This window comes from Calonectris borealis, chromosome 2 (assembly GCF_964195595.1).
Source record: "Calonectris borealis chromosome 2, bCalBor7.hap1.2, whole genome shotgun sequence".
Lineage (NCBI taxonomy): Eukaryota > Metazoa > Chordata > Aves > Procellariiformes > Procellariidae > Calonectris > Calonectris borealis.
In genome coordinates this window covers 94,731,633-94,748,033 of record NC_134313.1, presented here as the reverse complement: position 1 = coordinate 94,748,033, position 16,401 = coordinate 94,731,633, and the positions used below count along the sequence as shown (strand labels likewise).

The 16,401-nt window shown below is 36.5% G+C and overlaps 1 protein-coding gene across 5 annotated transcripts in view; it reads right to left on the bottom strand.

Annotated features, from left to right (window-relative positions):
* EXOC2 (exocyst complex component 2) overlaps positions 1-16,401 on the bottom strand; it is a 131,084-nt gene that overhangs the window by 59,487 nt on the left and 55,196 nt on the right. For all 5 annotated transcript variants that reach the window (XM_075142572.1, XM_075142571.1, XM_075142575.1 and 2 more), the window contains exons 11-12: positions 14,493-14,611; positions 2,542-2,667 (exon numbers count right to left, since the gene is read on the bottom strand). In XM_075142572.1, coding sequence (XP_074998673.1) covers positions 2,542-2,667; positions 14,493-14,611 — 245 coding nt within the window. The remainder of the gene's footprint in view (positions 1-2,541; positions 2,668-14,492; positions 14,612-16,401) is intronic.

Sequence of the window (16,401 nt, the reverse complement as noted above, 5' to 3'; positions counted from 1 at the left end):
AAATTACTGGTCCATTTCTTTAGTGGATGAATAAACATCTGCACTACCCAAAATGTTCTTGTTCCTCACGGCCAAAACGTTTAGGGATTCTGAATTAGTATTTGAAAATCCAAAAAATCACAATGGAAGCCCAAAATTATAACAGAAGTGTAACTCTGCTAATAGTGATGCATCTGTTTAGGAGGCATGAAAACTTCATGAAAGTTCAACCAGCAAAGCTCATAGTGTGGACACAGATAAGATGTCTACATTTGCCAGCTTGGTTTATGATTGTCAGAAAATTGGTCTAGACCCAGTAGCAGAAAAACTCCTTTTACTAATATAGGCTGTGACTATGCCAGGAAGCTGTGCCAACACTGCTATAGCAACAGATGCTCTGTAACACTAACAAACACCAAGTTTAACCAAAAGATTTCAGCTCCTTTAAGAAACCATCTCATCTTTGCCAAAAGCTCCAGCACCAACCCAAGGTTATAACCAGGGATGTCTGTTCCTAACTCCAAACACACTGCCAAGATTTACTTCACGCACAAAATTATTTCCCGTCCAGAAAGCATACTTCAGGCCTATTTCAGAGATTGCCTTAGTCCAGGGTCTGCAGACAGGAGATATTTATTAGAAGAAGCTACTACACATCATGTCGAAAGGACATTCTGGCCATAAATTCAGGATATTTTCACTTTTTTGCTAGAGAAAGCTCCAATGTATATTAAAGCAGAAATCTTCTTTTATTCTATTTATTCTATTATAATCTGTGCTATAACATCCTAAAGATGAAACTAGAGCTATCGTTTATATATCCTCGTGAACATATGCTCAAGCAAGAGCTGAATGTTATTTGAATGCTGCAGTTTCAAATTCAAAATAATTTGTTCAAACAACCAACCTCATGGACAATCATTGTTGATCACACTGGGGAAAAAAAAAACCAACACACCAAAGCACCAAAAAAACCCAGGGATGCCATTCCTTAAATTTGCTAAAAATCAAAAGGATGCACAAGCAACCTGAAAACAGAGCACATTATGGCATAAATGGAATGGCAGCTCCTGCACAGGTATCATATGTGGTTGGTTTGCTTTGGCTCTCCACTCAGAGAAGAGCAAGGATGGTAGAGCTTTCAACTATTCCTAAGCATGCAGCGGGCACGTGCACCTAAGTACCAATGTACTCAACTCAGAGGCAACTCATTTAACTCTAGGGTCTTTGCGGTGGATTGAGCTCCTAAGGTATTATGATGCTCCGATCCTCCAGTTTTCCTTTGAATCTTGGTTTAAACTGCTGGCTACAGAATCTGCAAAGCTTGCTGAAGACTTATCTTTTCCAGTTTGTAAAAGGTTATGGATCCATAACTAAGACACTAAAAGCAAAGATAACCAATTAAATTGAAATTGCCTTCTGTAGATGCAATTATTTAACCAGAGACACATGCAAAAGAATTCAGACAAGGAAAAAATAAACTGGATTTTGGATGTTGCTTGGTACATTAAGTGTTGCATGTGTATTAGTGGATGGTATCCAACAACAACCAGCAATTTACTGTTTTGCTCTGTAACACTTCAACTTCATGCAAGGCTTTGGGCTAAGAAAGGACAAGGGTAACTAATATCCTAATTACTAATGTAATTACTTGGTATACATGTGTGTTTTGAAGAGTCTGTGTAATTTATATTTTAAAATACAAATATTCAACCTCAAAGTGTGACGAAATTTAATTGTCTTGCATGTGAAGATACACGGTGGCAGCACAAGAATGTACAATTCTCCTTATTCTTCATTCTATGTTCTTGAAAGATTCCTTTCATTCCTCTTCTTGCTCAAAAAAATCAGATATTTATAGATGGTTTTTCAAGGAAGTCCACAGACTTGGGAAAAGAGCAACACCAAAGCAAACCAAAGCCAGAAAGGTCTTCATAAAAAACCCACTTTCTGCAAAAAAGTACTTTGGTAAGAAATGACCTATCCTGTGAAAAACATGTTTTCTGTTTCCTGTGATGTCACCATTGAAAGACTCCTGAGATGAAGTTGTTTGGACAAGGGTGTTGAAGACACTTACGACACACAAGGACTTAGCTGGTTGTGGACACACTGCTTGAGCTTAGTCACACACTTTTGTTTCCCTTTCTAGGTTTACAGGATTAGAGAACAAGGACTGGATATGTGAAGTCACAGAAGGAGCAAATGCAAGCAGAGCCATCTTAGCAAACACACACAAAAGGTATAACAGCACCAAGAAGTGGTGGGCAGTAGCTGGTTATGTATGCCAAAAAAAAAAAAATTCTGGTTTTGTAGAAAAAAGACTCTTATTATTTTGACTACATTTTAAGAAGCAGATTTCAGTTATGAACTGCTCTCTGCTTGCAAAAAGCACAGAGGACCCCTTTAGTAAGCAATGGTAACACATGAGAAGAAAGAAATTTATTTGGTAACAGATCAAAACAAACATACAGAATGTGGGTTTCTGTTTGGGTTTTTTGACTACACCACACACTGGACATAAGGAACTGCAGCTTTGTTTTTCCAAATAAAACAGATACCTACCATCATCACGGCCAGACTGAAAGCTGCTGCCCCTTTTCAATGAAGCAGTTTGACTGAGATGGCCAATTGGTGATGGACGCATATCACTGTCCAGGTCTAACATGGGGCTGTGGAGCAATGAGTTGCCTAGGGAGAGGGAAAAAAAAAAGTTATAATGATTTTGCACATCAATTGACCTGAAACTGCATGCTGCATGTGGAATTCTAATTTAATTCTGAAGTGACACAAGACAAAAGTTATCTAGCAAGAATGTTCTTAATCTTGCTTATTTAGACTGTCTGTTCATCTACACCAACACTATTCAATAACACCACTATTGACTCCTGTAGCAAAGCCAAAACCACAAGTACCATGTGGGAAATATCATTCTTTGGTCTGTATGTTTCTCTGTTTTTACTTTAATTAATGCCCTACAATTAGTTGCTTGGAAGCCATAGCTAAATATGTATTTATGCCATTAGTGACATGGCACACACTTTTTTTCTGGTGTATGTCTAAATATTCTTTCAACAGCAACAGTTTCTTGTGCCTCCAGCTGAAGTAGTTACGGGCAGAATGTTCAACCACTTCTTAGCTGTTTGACCCGTGCAGAGTTCAGGTAGAAAGAATCCATCCATCATGAAGCAGATGAACCAATGGCATTGTATGCTTGTGCATGTCTGTAAAACACCCCACAGTTATACATATCCACAAACACACAAAATATTTCCCAGTCAACCAGTTACTGTTATCAAATAATTATTTTTTAATTTGGGTGCCTGTCCATATGTAGGTCACTATTAGCAAGTCCTAAACAATGATCTCATCTGATGGAGGTGGATACTTGGAGTCTAACATACGTTTTGGAAAACAACCACATCATCATGAGCAGACCATGATGATTTTTTAACATACTGTAACACTGCCAATATTTCTCTTAAAGTCTAAATTGCTGCTTTATGCATTTCACCATAAAGATACATTTCTGTAAGTAACCATCAAAAATTATTTCAGCATTGGCCAACTGAGCTGTAACAGCTAAACTTAAATTAATCACAATTCATAGAATTATAGAACAGCCCAGGTTGGAAGGGACCTCAAAAGATCATCTGGTCCAACCTTTCATGGGAAAGGGAGCCTAGGTGAGATTATCCAGCACCCTGTCCAGTTGAGTCTTGAAAACCTCCACCAATGGGGACTCTACCACATCGCTGGGGAGGTTGTTCCAGAGACTGATTGTTCTCACAGTAAAAAAATTTCTATTCTTATATCGAGATGAAACCTCTCCTGGTAATTCATGCTGAATTTTATAGTGAGAACCTCAGTCTTTGAGTTTATATCGCTTGATCTTTTCCATGGATACCTACATTCACTCAAAAGAACAGCAAGGTCACACAGAAAGAGCACCAGCTGCAACACTGCAATACTCAGACTCAAGAGTAACACAAAGTAAAAAGGATTTGAAGAATATTTATTCTGAATTTATGCTGCTCTCAGACCAGTATGGCAGTAAAGATATACCTAGTCACTTTACTTCAACAGCTGGGGCTTAAAGAGCAAGATTAAGTATTGTGAAACTTAACACAAACTTCCAATAGGTGACAGTATTGGGTTTTAGTTCCTTTTGAAAGAAGTTCTTCCTCCCATCATTCTTTAACGGCTTTTAAAAAGATTTCCTGTGGCCTGTCATTGTGGCCTCACCATGGCACTGTCATTGTAGAGCTAACTGTCAGTTCTTCCATTCATCTTATCAGTGTTCACATTATAAAACACCTAAGTAAATAGATCCATTTGCCATGTAGTTCACAATCGTGAGAGACGCACTGCATTAACTGACTTGATGAACCCATCTGTGCTATCTTTAGCCTGTACTACGATTCTGTTGACTATTTAAATCCTACACCACTTATTAAAAACAATTAATCTTTATGACACCTTTAAAATTGATGAATTTTCAGCAATATGGACTCTGCTACAGTGATTTAAGTATATTATCCACTGTCACCATGGAGAAGTTCATGAGTTTGAACAAGAATTTGGGGAAAGGCTTTTCTTTGTGAATGAACTAAAAATACAGAATAATAAGGAAAAAACCTAAAGCTATCAGAAGCTTTTAAAGTAGGTATGTATGCTGCAAGTGCAAATAGTTAATTATGGACTCATACTATGCAACTGCCCCTGTGACAGAGATCTGCGTAAGGTCACACATCTTCTCCATCCACAATTTAAACACCTATGACTTCTAAAACATATCTTGATTATTACAAATTTACAACATTAACTTCTGCAAAAACATTGCAGCAAGCCCGCAGAATGAAGGAAAAGCAAACAAAAATTTTTTCCTCTCCAGATTAAAAAAACCACGCGTTCGATATCTTAGAGAGATTCTATCCACAATAAAAAGAAAATTGCATAGAAGACCCCAAGAAATTTTAAGTGCCTCACATAGTTCTTGGGCTTCCACAAGAATTTGCCTCTGAGATTCTACATATCTGCATTTTATTTGGGTGAAAAAAACCAAATGTACGCCAAGGACAAATCAGAATTGTCAGAGGCATTGCTAATTAAAACATGTACTAAAAAAAAAAAAACCAAAACCAAAACAAAAAACCCAAAAATGCAGCAATGCTATCTTTACAAAAACTACAATTAGAAAAAGCCACGATACACCAAAACTTTTCTCTTTGATGTCCTCACATAGAATTTAGGTTCTCACCCTTCAAACACCTTGTTGATACAAGGAATTTCTTGTAAACAGATGGTTTCTAAAAATGACAGTGCCAATTAAACCTCAGAATTAAGAAAAACAGACACACTTACCGAAATATCTTAATATGAATTAGTTCAATTAAAACCATTTGCCTGAGGTAGCTGAAAATCTGAAAATTCTGTATTGCTGCTGATACACTAACCCCACGCCGCTCAAATGGTTTATATATTCACCAGTAACAGAAAACATGTAAAGAATACTCTCTTGTTCCACCAGAAAAACCACATCATCAGTTTGCAGCCGTACCAGGAAAAGAAAGTTTAACATGAACTAATTTCTTAATTGGTTGTCTAGCATTACAAGCAAGTATAACACAGCAGCAGGGAACTACAACAGCACATATACCCTCAGGACTAATAAACATCTGGACTACATTAGCAAAGCTGATCTTGCTTTCACCCGACCAGAAGATAGCGCTTGAAGACTGCACACCAATGCATAGATCTTGTAAAAAGTGAGAGTTAACTTAAAAACAATTTTTCTCCTATCTCAACTCGTTCTCTCTCTGGAGCCAGCAGCTTAAATTTAGCCACATAATGTAATACAATGAATTAATATTAGTATGGACTGTAGATAATAATATTTATAAACCCAAATAAACTACCCAAATAATAATTTACTGCCTATTCATTTCTCAATTTGTGTATTATTTCTACATTCCTAGATCCTGAATATAGGACAGCAACAATTCAAAGTTTGAAGAAATTAACTTTTTACAGTGCTAACAGGTTTTAAGATGTTGTATAAACACCATGAACAACACATTCCTGGCAGATCTTTTTTCTTTTTAAATATACTGCATCTTTGAAGTTACAGATGTATTTTTTTCCAAAATACAGCATCTACATGGAGCATATCTGTCAGTGACTCCAGTGCCAAGTGTATATTTAACCAAGGAAACACAGGAAAAATAAATGTACTGCATTCTCTTCTTCTACCAAACAGTCATGACAAACCAGAAGTATAATGAAAGCCTTATTACATTTACAACTGTAAAATCATGAGAAGATCAAATAAGAAGTTTTAAGGATCTTAACACTGCTTTACATTTTTTTTAAACAACGATTTTACTTTTTGTGCACAGATATGTCAAAGGTATGTAGAAAGAAATAAGAACATTCAGATCTTGTGTGAAATATAAATAGTTCAAAGGTTTTGTTCAGACCTCTTCTGTTCTAGTGCAGTAAGATCTCACCAAAATAAGGATCTGAAAAAAAAAAAGCACGCAATGCTTTTTGAGGTCATTTAATTTGTGCTTTCACTTTCTGTACATCAAAAGTCACCTGTGCTGACCCCTAACTGCAGGTTTTCTCCAGGTTTATCAGTACTGGAATGGCCACAGGGTACTTATGTGCCTACAGTACCTATGGCTTACGTACATACCTTGACCCCATTTTTTGAGATGTTACCTGCACGCAGCATGTTGCGGCCTCAGTGAAAAAGACGACTAACAAAGTTTGCCTAAAATAGATTTTTCCATGACCTGCAAACCAGTCAATGATTTAAATCTTTAAAAGCAGCTTTACTTTCTTATTTCAAAACTATTATCAAATTGAGTGTAAAAATTGTTCTGCAGTAACCATCGCTCCACAACTCTGCTTGTTTTTTCCCCTGGCAGTCTGACAGACAGAGGTTTCTCATGGGAGTCACACATCTCTTGCCTCCCTTCTGTAACCCAGCCTCAGCCACTCTGCAATTGTGCCAGCCCGGTGCATCACTTGTGTGACATTCAGTTAAAGCTTTTTACAAAAGTTACTGGTTGATCAGGGGATAATACAGTGCCAGTACTTTTTGCAGTGACAAAGAAAATTGTTAACAAGTGACCAACCTCAGGCTGAGTAGTTTTTTAGTGCGATTTTCCATGGCAGGTCAAACATCAGTCATTACACAGACTACGTGTATATATACAGCATGTATATGAGCAAGATTAAATAAAAAAAAAAAAGACCCTGCAGATGTGCAACCAGGTGAATACAGTTACTGTATTCTTTCATCCGTTATGTATCTTACAGTGAATTTTCTCACAGGCTACAATAGCGAGGGAAGGCTGATCTATAGCCTCCGGACTCTCTGAAGGGCGGCAGACTTCCTTACCACCCTTAAACACCTTTGAACATTTTTTCCTGTGCACAGCAGGCCCTTGTCCTGTGCTACAGCCTGACCACCCACTGTTGCTTGTTGACCAAACACACAGTGCCTGGAGCCCGCACCGACATAACCAGGATAAGATTCCTTTCAAGGACACCGCATTGAGAATTTCAATTTGTCTAGGCAAGAAGTTATGCGAGCAGGAGAAATTACTGAAAAATTAACCTGCTCAACAGATGAATGACTGCATTTTATTCTTTTTCTTGAGTACCTTTTCTTTCTAATCTTACATTTATTAGGAATCTGACAAGAAGAAAATGGGTTGTATTTCTAGCAAAGAGATGAGTGCAGAAGATTAAAATTGCTACACTTTATGGAAAAAAATGTTTTTGGAACACATTTAAAAATGAATGCTTTTTTAAATCTTAAGGCTAATCTTCATTATACTAAATATATTTATAATGAAACTATTTTTCAGTTTACCGCAAAAAGGGTAATTGGGCCTATTATTTCTAGTGGTGTTCTAAGTATTTCACAGCCTAAGGGTAAGCCTTATTGTCAGTCCTGCAGGCCAAAAAAATACTAAAGCAAGAGCCAAACGCTTCAAGTTCAGCACATAAACAAAAATGACGTCATTTTACTAGCACTAGCTCCAGTGGACATTAAGATCTTCAGCAACTTTGAAAACAACCCACTTTTACTTAATTGCCTGAATAAGGACTAAAAGACTAGAGCAGACACAAGGTAAAATTCTGGCCACAGAAGAGTTTCACTTTATCTTCACTAGTACTAATCTTTTCAATTTTGATTTTAAACTACCTGTGCTGCCTTTTAATTACTATATTTACCGTCTATATAATACTTTAAATGATATTTAAAGTATTATATAAAATAAGAATGCCCCCTGCACTTCTGAACAGGTCAGATTCTACCAAAAATTCTAAGTAACAGCAAAGTTACAGATACAGGTGGTAAAAGAGGAAAACAAATCCAGTGTCAAATGTTGTACTGGTTAACTTTTATTCTTTTTTTTTTTTTTTTTTTTAATTAATAACCCATTAAGGGTTTGCTTGACATCTGCTGTCAAAAGGGTATTTCTGCTATGGACAGGGGATGTGGTTTAGACATGAAATGGCTCCCAGCTGCAAGAAGTCTTCTTCCAGATGTACAGTAAGCAAAGGCAATGGAAGAGAACCAGCTGCTAGGATAACAAATTGAAAAGGCCCTTTTGACACAAGCCTTGCCGGCCTGTCTGATCTAACAAAGATGGATCATTCATTGCAAGGTGAATACAATCTCCGTGTGGCACAGAAGAAAGAGCAACATGGTTGAAGCATCCATCTCTCTCCTTCATAGTATGTACAGCTGCTGTTACTCTGGCACAGAAAAACCCTGCATAGTTTTTTACAATATCTGGAGAGCTGTGCATCATATTCCGAGTGCTACAAAAATTGTATTTTTTTCCAGCAATAAGAACTACAACAGAAATCACAATGACTGAACTAGTATACTCCAGTTTCAAGAACTGCCTTCATGTTGGGAACTATAATAGGTTGTATATCATATACTTTGCAACCCAAAGTGCAGCAGAAGGATCACGCTACAACTGTGTTAGTGTTTCCATTTACAGTTTTAGTTTCTAACGGGTATTAACAGATAGCTTATTTGCAATAATGTTACATAATCTCTCAGAAAGACGTGTTAAGAAATGAAGACTTTTTCAGTCAGTTTGACGATAACTGGATTAGAGTCCCTATCCATTTTAGCTCAAAGGATCGTGAAACCTACTAAGCCACTATTAAAGTCTAAGCAAATAACCATTGGCCACATAGAAAACAGTCTTAACCTCCATAGCTTCTTTCCCTGACACTCATGTTAAGAATCCCATTGCTTAACTCATTTTGGCTATCTGCCCAGTGCCCCAGGCAAATTTTAAACTAAACCTCATTTATTTACATTTATTTTCATGTCATTTTACGTCATGATATCCCCCATGTTTCCTGTAGTCCAACAAGTCTGGGAAGCATAAACCATAGTGAAAAACTACAATTATGCCCTAATAATAGGGGAATTACCAAGTAAAGTTAAAAATTACAAATATATAAAATCTTAATTGAAGGAAACCATTCACTATCCAGGTACGATTTGTAGAAGTCTGGGGACTTTCAAACCTGGAAAATTCAAAGCTCAGAAGCAGCAATTCAGACTTTAGCCAATACAAGGCATAAAATACCAGCATAATTCAGTTTATCATTCAACTATATCTTGCTAGAGATTTAAGAAATACTGTTTTCAGTGAGCATAATGTTCTTACATAGCCTTCAAAAATGCTCTTTTTCCTGTCTATTCAGTCTCATGCATCTCCCTCTCTCTAACGTATCTACACACTAAGTAACAGCAGCAAACTGGCTTTACCTACTTCAGGTCCTTCCAGTGGGCAGCAATAGTGGGATGCAATCAGATTTATAAAAGGAATCCATCAATGCTTCAGGAAATAACTTCATAACCATAAAAAAAAGGTTTCAAAAACAATAAAAGAGCACAACTGCCTATTCCATTAGCGAGGCAGATAAAAATTAAATAGAAAACATAAAAAGTTAATAAATCCATATATTTACAAGCATTACTACGTCAGCAGAGCTAGAGCTCCAACCAGTTGCACATGGGTTCTGTATCTACAGCTGCACCTTTAATGGAAGAATCTGACCATCAGAGAAGCAGGAGAATGGCTTAATGTAAGGGCATGAGCACGGGAGCTTTATGATGATCGGGCATCCCTGTACTGCCTCATGCTTCCACTATGACTTTGGCTATGCTGTTTTGTCTCTTTGTCCTGGCTGCTCATACTTCAGAGTACTTCAGAGCAGGAGAAATTTTGATTTGCTGTCATATATGCATATTCACTCACTCCTTAAAACATGTGGGCTTGGATTCCAACAGTTTCTCATCATATGAACACCATCTGCCAGCATTTTTTTTACCTCACAAATGAGGAACGTCTGCTATGGCCATACAGAGCAAGAAATAGATAGGCTAAAGGCAATGATGGGTGAGTAACAACAGCCATATCTGAGCCTGTAATGAAACATTAATCTACATAATTCAAGACTAATCAGCAAAACAACAGGGTTGTTTAGACTGAGGGGAAACAATACATTAATACACATATAGAGATATTTCTCAAGGGAAATACACTCCAAAATGCTGCTGTAAAGCACTTCATACACAGGACTCGAGAAAATTCCCCATCCTACTTGTACCTGTTGAAATAAATGCAACTAATTAGTTAACGATCAGATTACTGCATCTTTTACAATTAATAATTGTCTATTAAAATCAAAGGAAACATTCAATTGAATAATTTGCTGTTGATAGTTGTCAGCCTTTAAGCCATACTGCCAAATTATCTGACAAAGCTCAGCACAGCTTGATATACCTTCTAGTTTTTGGAAATAACATTAACACAAGGTGGATTAACTGAAAACAGACAGTATTTGAAACACATAGGACTTCTGCTAACCCCTTAAAAAAATTCCTGGAGGGAACTCAAAGACCATTACAGCCCTGTAAACTTGCCACAGTTTCTTCTTTCAGGCTGCATCAGAGATTGTACTATGCTATGATACTTTACAGTTCTAGGACACCCTTACAACTGCACAGTATTTCTACAAAATGGAGTTAATCTCTAGTAATATCCAACCACAGAGGCTTTTTTTTTTTTAAACTTTTCATGTGATAGTAATACTGAGAGTGAAGGATTCACACTTAGACCAAAACCATATACTTAGATATAAAACCAAAATAAACATGTATTTAAATACATCTCTAATACACAATTTTCTGATAGCACCTTCAACCCCCTCAGGATGTATATTAGCTCACTCCACTCTTCAACTATGCTTAGGAGAGCCTTGAAATTACAGTTATTAACAAGACAGCAATCATAAGACAAAGATAAAGAACCTACAGAGGATGTAGAAAACTAGATTTACTTCCTGTCAATATTGGGGATTTGTCCTGACTGTCATTACTAGTGGCCTGGATGAGATGATATGTCACTAAATTTCTTAAAGAAGATAAAAGATGCTACTTCTATTTAAGAAAATGAAATTATTTAAGTTGTAATGACTAAAGGGTCAGCCTCCTAGTAGTGTGGAGACAACCGGAACAATTTTGTCCCACAGAGTATACTGTTGGATTGTCATGCCAGTGACTGAATTTGGAGTAAGTTCTCCTTAGAATTCACTTAGGTTTGGTTTTTAGCTTGTTTAGAAAATAATTGCAATGTTAACCTTCCCTTTCTGAATACATCATGGCCAGCAAATAAATTCTTCGAGAATATTTACTGTTTGATAAACAGCTACAAAAATCCTGTCCCGAATGTCTAATAGAGTTTTCAAAAAAGACACTTCCAGGTAAGAAAAGCAAAGGCTTTCGTCTAATTCCAAGTCCATTTCAGGTAGTAAAATTCACGTGCAACAACTCAGGGCACAGCTCTGCTTTGAAAAACTAATAAAATAGCAGCAAAGTGCTTTGACACAAACTAAGTTGAAAGTTGAAAAATTTTGCACAAATGCAAAAATAGATACAATCTGCTACTGAGGTTTAAGTTTACTATGCTGAAAAGTTTTGACTCGGTGAGTTTGAACCCACAGATTCACAGTCGGCAGAACTAAGCTAAGAATAGCCAGAAATTGTTGGTATGTTCAAGGTGGAACTGTAATCGCTGTCTGCTTATTCCAGCATACACAATATGAAGACTACCATCTGCTAGAAGCAATATCTATTATCCCTGTTGAAAAGAGAAACCTAGAAAAAGTTTTAATGCCCTTTTCATTAGAGTATCAGCCTTATGACCCACCTCTTCCTCCAAATGCTTGATATACAAAAGAATCTTTTTTGGAAGCATGTTTTAAGTGGAAGACTTCAATGTTTGAAAATTTATTACTATTTTCTTTTAAAAATAGCCTGTGAATTTATGAACATATAAACCACATTTCTAACTTGTTTAAGTTGATTAGATTCCTCAAAGTCTTGTATAACTGATTTGATATCTATGAGTAAAAACCCACACTTTTCCTGTTTGAAAAGCATCCATCTATTAAAGTAGATTAAAATACATTCCATGTCTCTGATCACAATCAGCATTGTTCTACTTGGCAGTTAAAACCAATTTTTCTGAGTTTTCTTTTTTCCTTCTCCCGTCTGGTGTATGCCAAAATTAAAGATCTATGGAGAGGAAAAATCACGTTTAGCAACCTTCCTTTGTCCTACTAGATACTAAGTGAAAAATTCCATCAACTAGGATCAATTCTTGGGTATTTTACAATCGGTACAAAAGCTACATCAGTAAGGACTACATACAAGGCTTGAAGAAAATGATTGAAATTCAATGAGCTCTTTAATAAGAGTAATAATATATTAGCATTTGTTTCATACATGCACTAAATATTAACTATTCATACATGCATTTACTGGGCATTCAAGTTATTTAAATTCCCTCTTCTGTGAGCCAAACAAAGCTGCTAACATAATAGTCACTTTGATATTAAGGCTGAGATAAGCAGATTTGTTGCAAGAAAGACAACAAACAGGTTGAGATTTTCAAGAGAAGCTTAGGAATTTAGACACATTTTCCATTAATTTACTGGAGCCTGCATATCAAAATCATACAGACTAATAAAACAAAAAAGTCTCAAGCACTTCTTATCTTCAGGCCCCTATTTTTCTTGCTAAGAAGCTGAGAGATAGCTATATAACATTTTGCAAGTGAGAGGAGAAAAAGCAAGCTTAGAATTGTTACCCATGACCGTTTTTATAAGTTAGTTTTGCTCCTGACAGTTGTTATGTCGCAGGGGTGGTGGTGGTGGTGTCTCAGGGTTTTGACAAGGAGGGAAGATGGGGAGGTTTTGGAAACGTTCTGAATTTTGACCAACAGGCCAAGAAACCAACCTAGTGTTCCAGCTGGTCCCACAGCACTTCACACCGTGTTGTGGAACAAAGATGGTCTGTGCACACTTTAAGCTAAAACTTACTGACATCACTGTCGTATGTGGTGCAATGTGATGTGAACTCTATACCTGATGTCGTAACCTCTGCTAAAGAGAGTTTAAGCCTCCTGCAGTAATTTTACAGCACATTTCTGCAGCAGCTCCAACTCAGTAAAATTTTTGTGGTTTCTCAGAATAGAACACCTTATTTGGTTCGGGATACACATGCACTAACACTAAACATGGGAATTACCTATAAGCCAAGAGAGGCCAGATTCCAATATGCCTACTCATTTCAGAAATAGCAGCAAACTCAGTAAGACTTCTTGAGAAACAAGGCACTACTTGTCATTTTCTAATTTGAAAATCCAGTTTTCAGATTTTATTACTAGAAATGACAAGCCAATAGCCTCCCACCTATTCCCTTTTGAAAACATGCTAATGTGATGGATCATGTTAACCGGTAGCTAAGTTGCTGCCACACCTGAAAGCAATACCTATACATTTCTTTGAGGAGCAACACTGGCAGAGATAAAGACAGATTACAACTAAGTATTCATATTGGTCTTAATATAACATTGTCTAAATACACCATTTGTCCAACTCGCAGGTCTGTGCCCGAACAGTGTAATCTGAATTTTGAAACTGCACACGAACAAAGAACAAGAGAACACTGTATTATCATTCACTACATATCAAGAAACTACATGTTATTCCTCTATGCCCCAATGCCCTGCACATCCATACATTAACGGCATATCTTGTGACAAAGAAATCTAACTGGCAGATTCAGACAACAATCCAAACTTCATGTGACCTCAGAGAATTATTTTGAGAGGACAGTAAACTTAAGATAAATGATTGAAATTTAATGCTTTTCCCATGTAAAGAGCTTAAAAGTTATAAGTTAAACAAAAAGAAAACTCCAACTGCTGTTTTGTTTTTATAATAGAATAAAGAAAAAAATACAAGTCAGTATTCAACTTTGTAAAAAGCTATCAAAATTGATGGGAAAAAAACCCCAAATATCATTTGTACACTAAAACTTGTCAAATAAAAGGCAATGCCAAATTCCTAAATGTCAAATATATATATATATATAAAAAACAAAAATATATCCTTGCCTTTTTGTTCTTTAACATAGCTCTCCTTACAGTTGTGCATGAGCTGCAGAATCCACTGATGTTGAGCACCAATGCACTGCCAAGCCGGATCCCCAGGCGCATGAAGATCAGAAAGATATCTGCAAAACCCAGTCCAAAAATCACAGCTCTGACTTGACACACTGAAGGCCTCATTAAAACAGACCAAAGATGTACTAAGAAATACTTTTTTTTTTTAAACATAATTTTAAAAATTCAAGAATATTTGTTAAGATACACTCATACCCAATGCAAACACAAGCTTTGCATTCTGCCTTTCTCATTTAGAGAAGCAAAATTCCATCAAAAAAACTTGTAGAAATAAACAAAAACATATATATTTAATATCACATTAATATGTATTTTCAGTTGTGCCTCTAGTAAAGTACTTGGGAAACCAAGCTCTTTATCTGCAAAAGTTGCAGTTCAGTACTTCATGTTTCACTTGGAATCAGTGATGACATCTCAAGCACATAAAATATGGTATTTTTCTTCCCACTTTATATGTCCTGATTGTATCATCATGTAACCTTAACAAGTAAGTACAGAAGGCATTAATTTTTGGCAGCTCATTAATTTTAGCACACACATGCACAAACAAATGTAAACCAAGCTCCTGGGTTGGGGGTTGGTTTTTTTGTTGGGTTTTTTTTTTTTTGGTTTTATTTGGAGGGAGGGGAGGATTGGGGGGAGGGGGGGGGTTTGGGCATTAGGGTGTGCACACACAGTCTGTAAAAAAACCAAGAAGAGTCGGGGGGAGAGATAACGACAAGGACTGAGGCTTCTAATACGCGGAAGAAAAACACCCTCTGTCTTTAGGGAGAGAGGAGTATTAGAAGCCAGCTGTTGTGATTTCAGAGAGAACACAGAAGCAATATAGTGTATCGTATGGCATTCAACTACTTTCAAAAGAGTATTTTCAAAAAGCAGTAGCTGCTCTACTATTTAATGTGCTCCATTACATTCTGCATTAATGAGACTCAGGACAGATTAAAAAATTCAAGATGCTCAAGGTGAAGTACACCAATTTATTATCTTAAGCAGTGCAAGGAATGTTTAACTCCTTCACAAAAGCTGTATTACTACAATAATACCTAATGTTAATTAGGACTGCACTGCAAAATTTTGTCTTTGAGAACTGCCTGCAGTACTTGAACAAAAAATAAACTGTCAAAGTAGGATTGGTTGGATGGATAAGAACATTATACAACCAACTCTTTTGAGAGGGTGACGTTTATAAATTATGAGCTCAAGTCCTTTGTCAGTGTTAAAGGGGACTTTAGTCTTTGCTTAGACACAAAATAAAAAAAAAATTACCACTGGTCTTGGAAAAAATACATCTTCTTGGCTGTTAAGTGAGATGGTAAACTGTTTCTGAACAGTATAAAATAATTATCAGTGTAAATACCATAATAAAAAGAAAGGAAAATATGAATTTAAACCTAATTATAAAGATAAACATTGAATATCTGAGGGGGAAAACCACAGTATTTCAGGTCTTGCTCAGCCTCAGACATTCAGACAGACAAAACGCACATATCAAGGAAGAAAAACCTCATAAAAATAGCAGGTTTTATGTAAATAATTTTACAATTAGGATTTTATTAATTTCCCCCGAGCTGAAGTGCTCTGAAGAAAGCTTTCTTCACACCTTGCCTCCAGAAAATTTACACTAGTATAACCACATTAGCATATCTAGAGTAGTGAAACTAATTCAATTGCTTTGTATTCTGGGATTCTGTTAATTCATTAGAACTAAATTATTCCACATTTGTCCACTCCCTGCTCTCCTTCATTATACTGTGTTCTACATGTGGAATACATTTGGTAGTTACATTAACACAGTCTGCTTTAACGTAGATTCAATATTTCAAGGTAAGGGGCTAGAGAA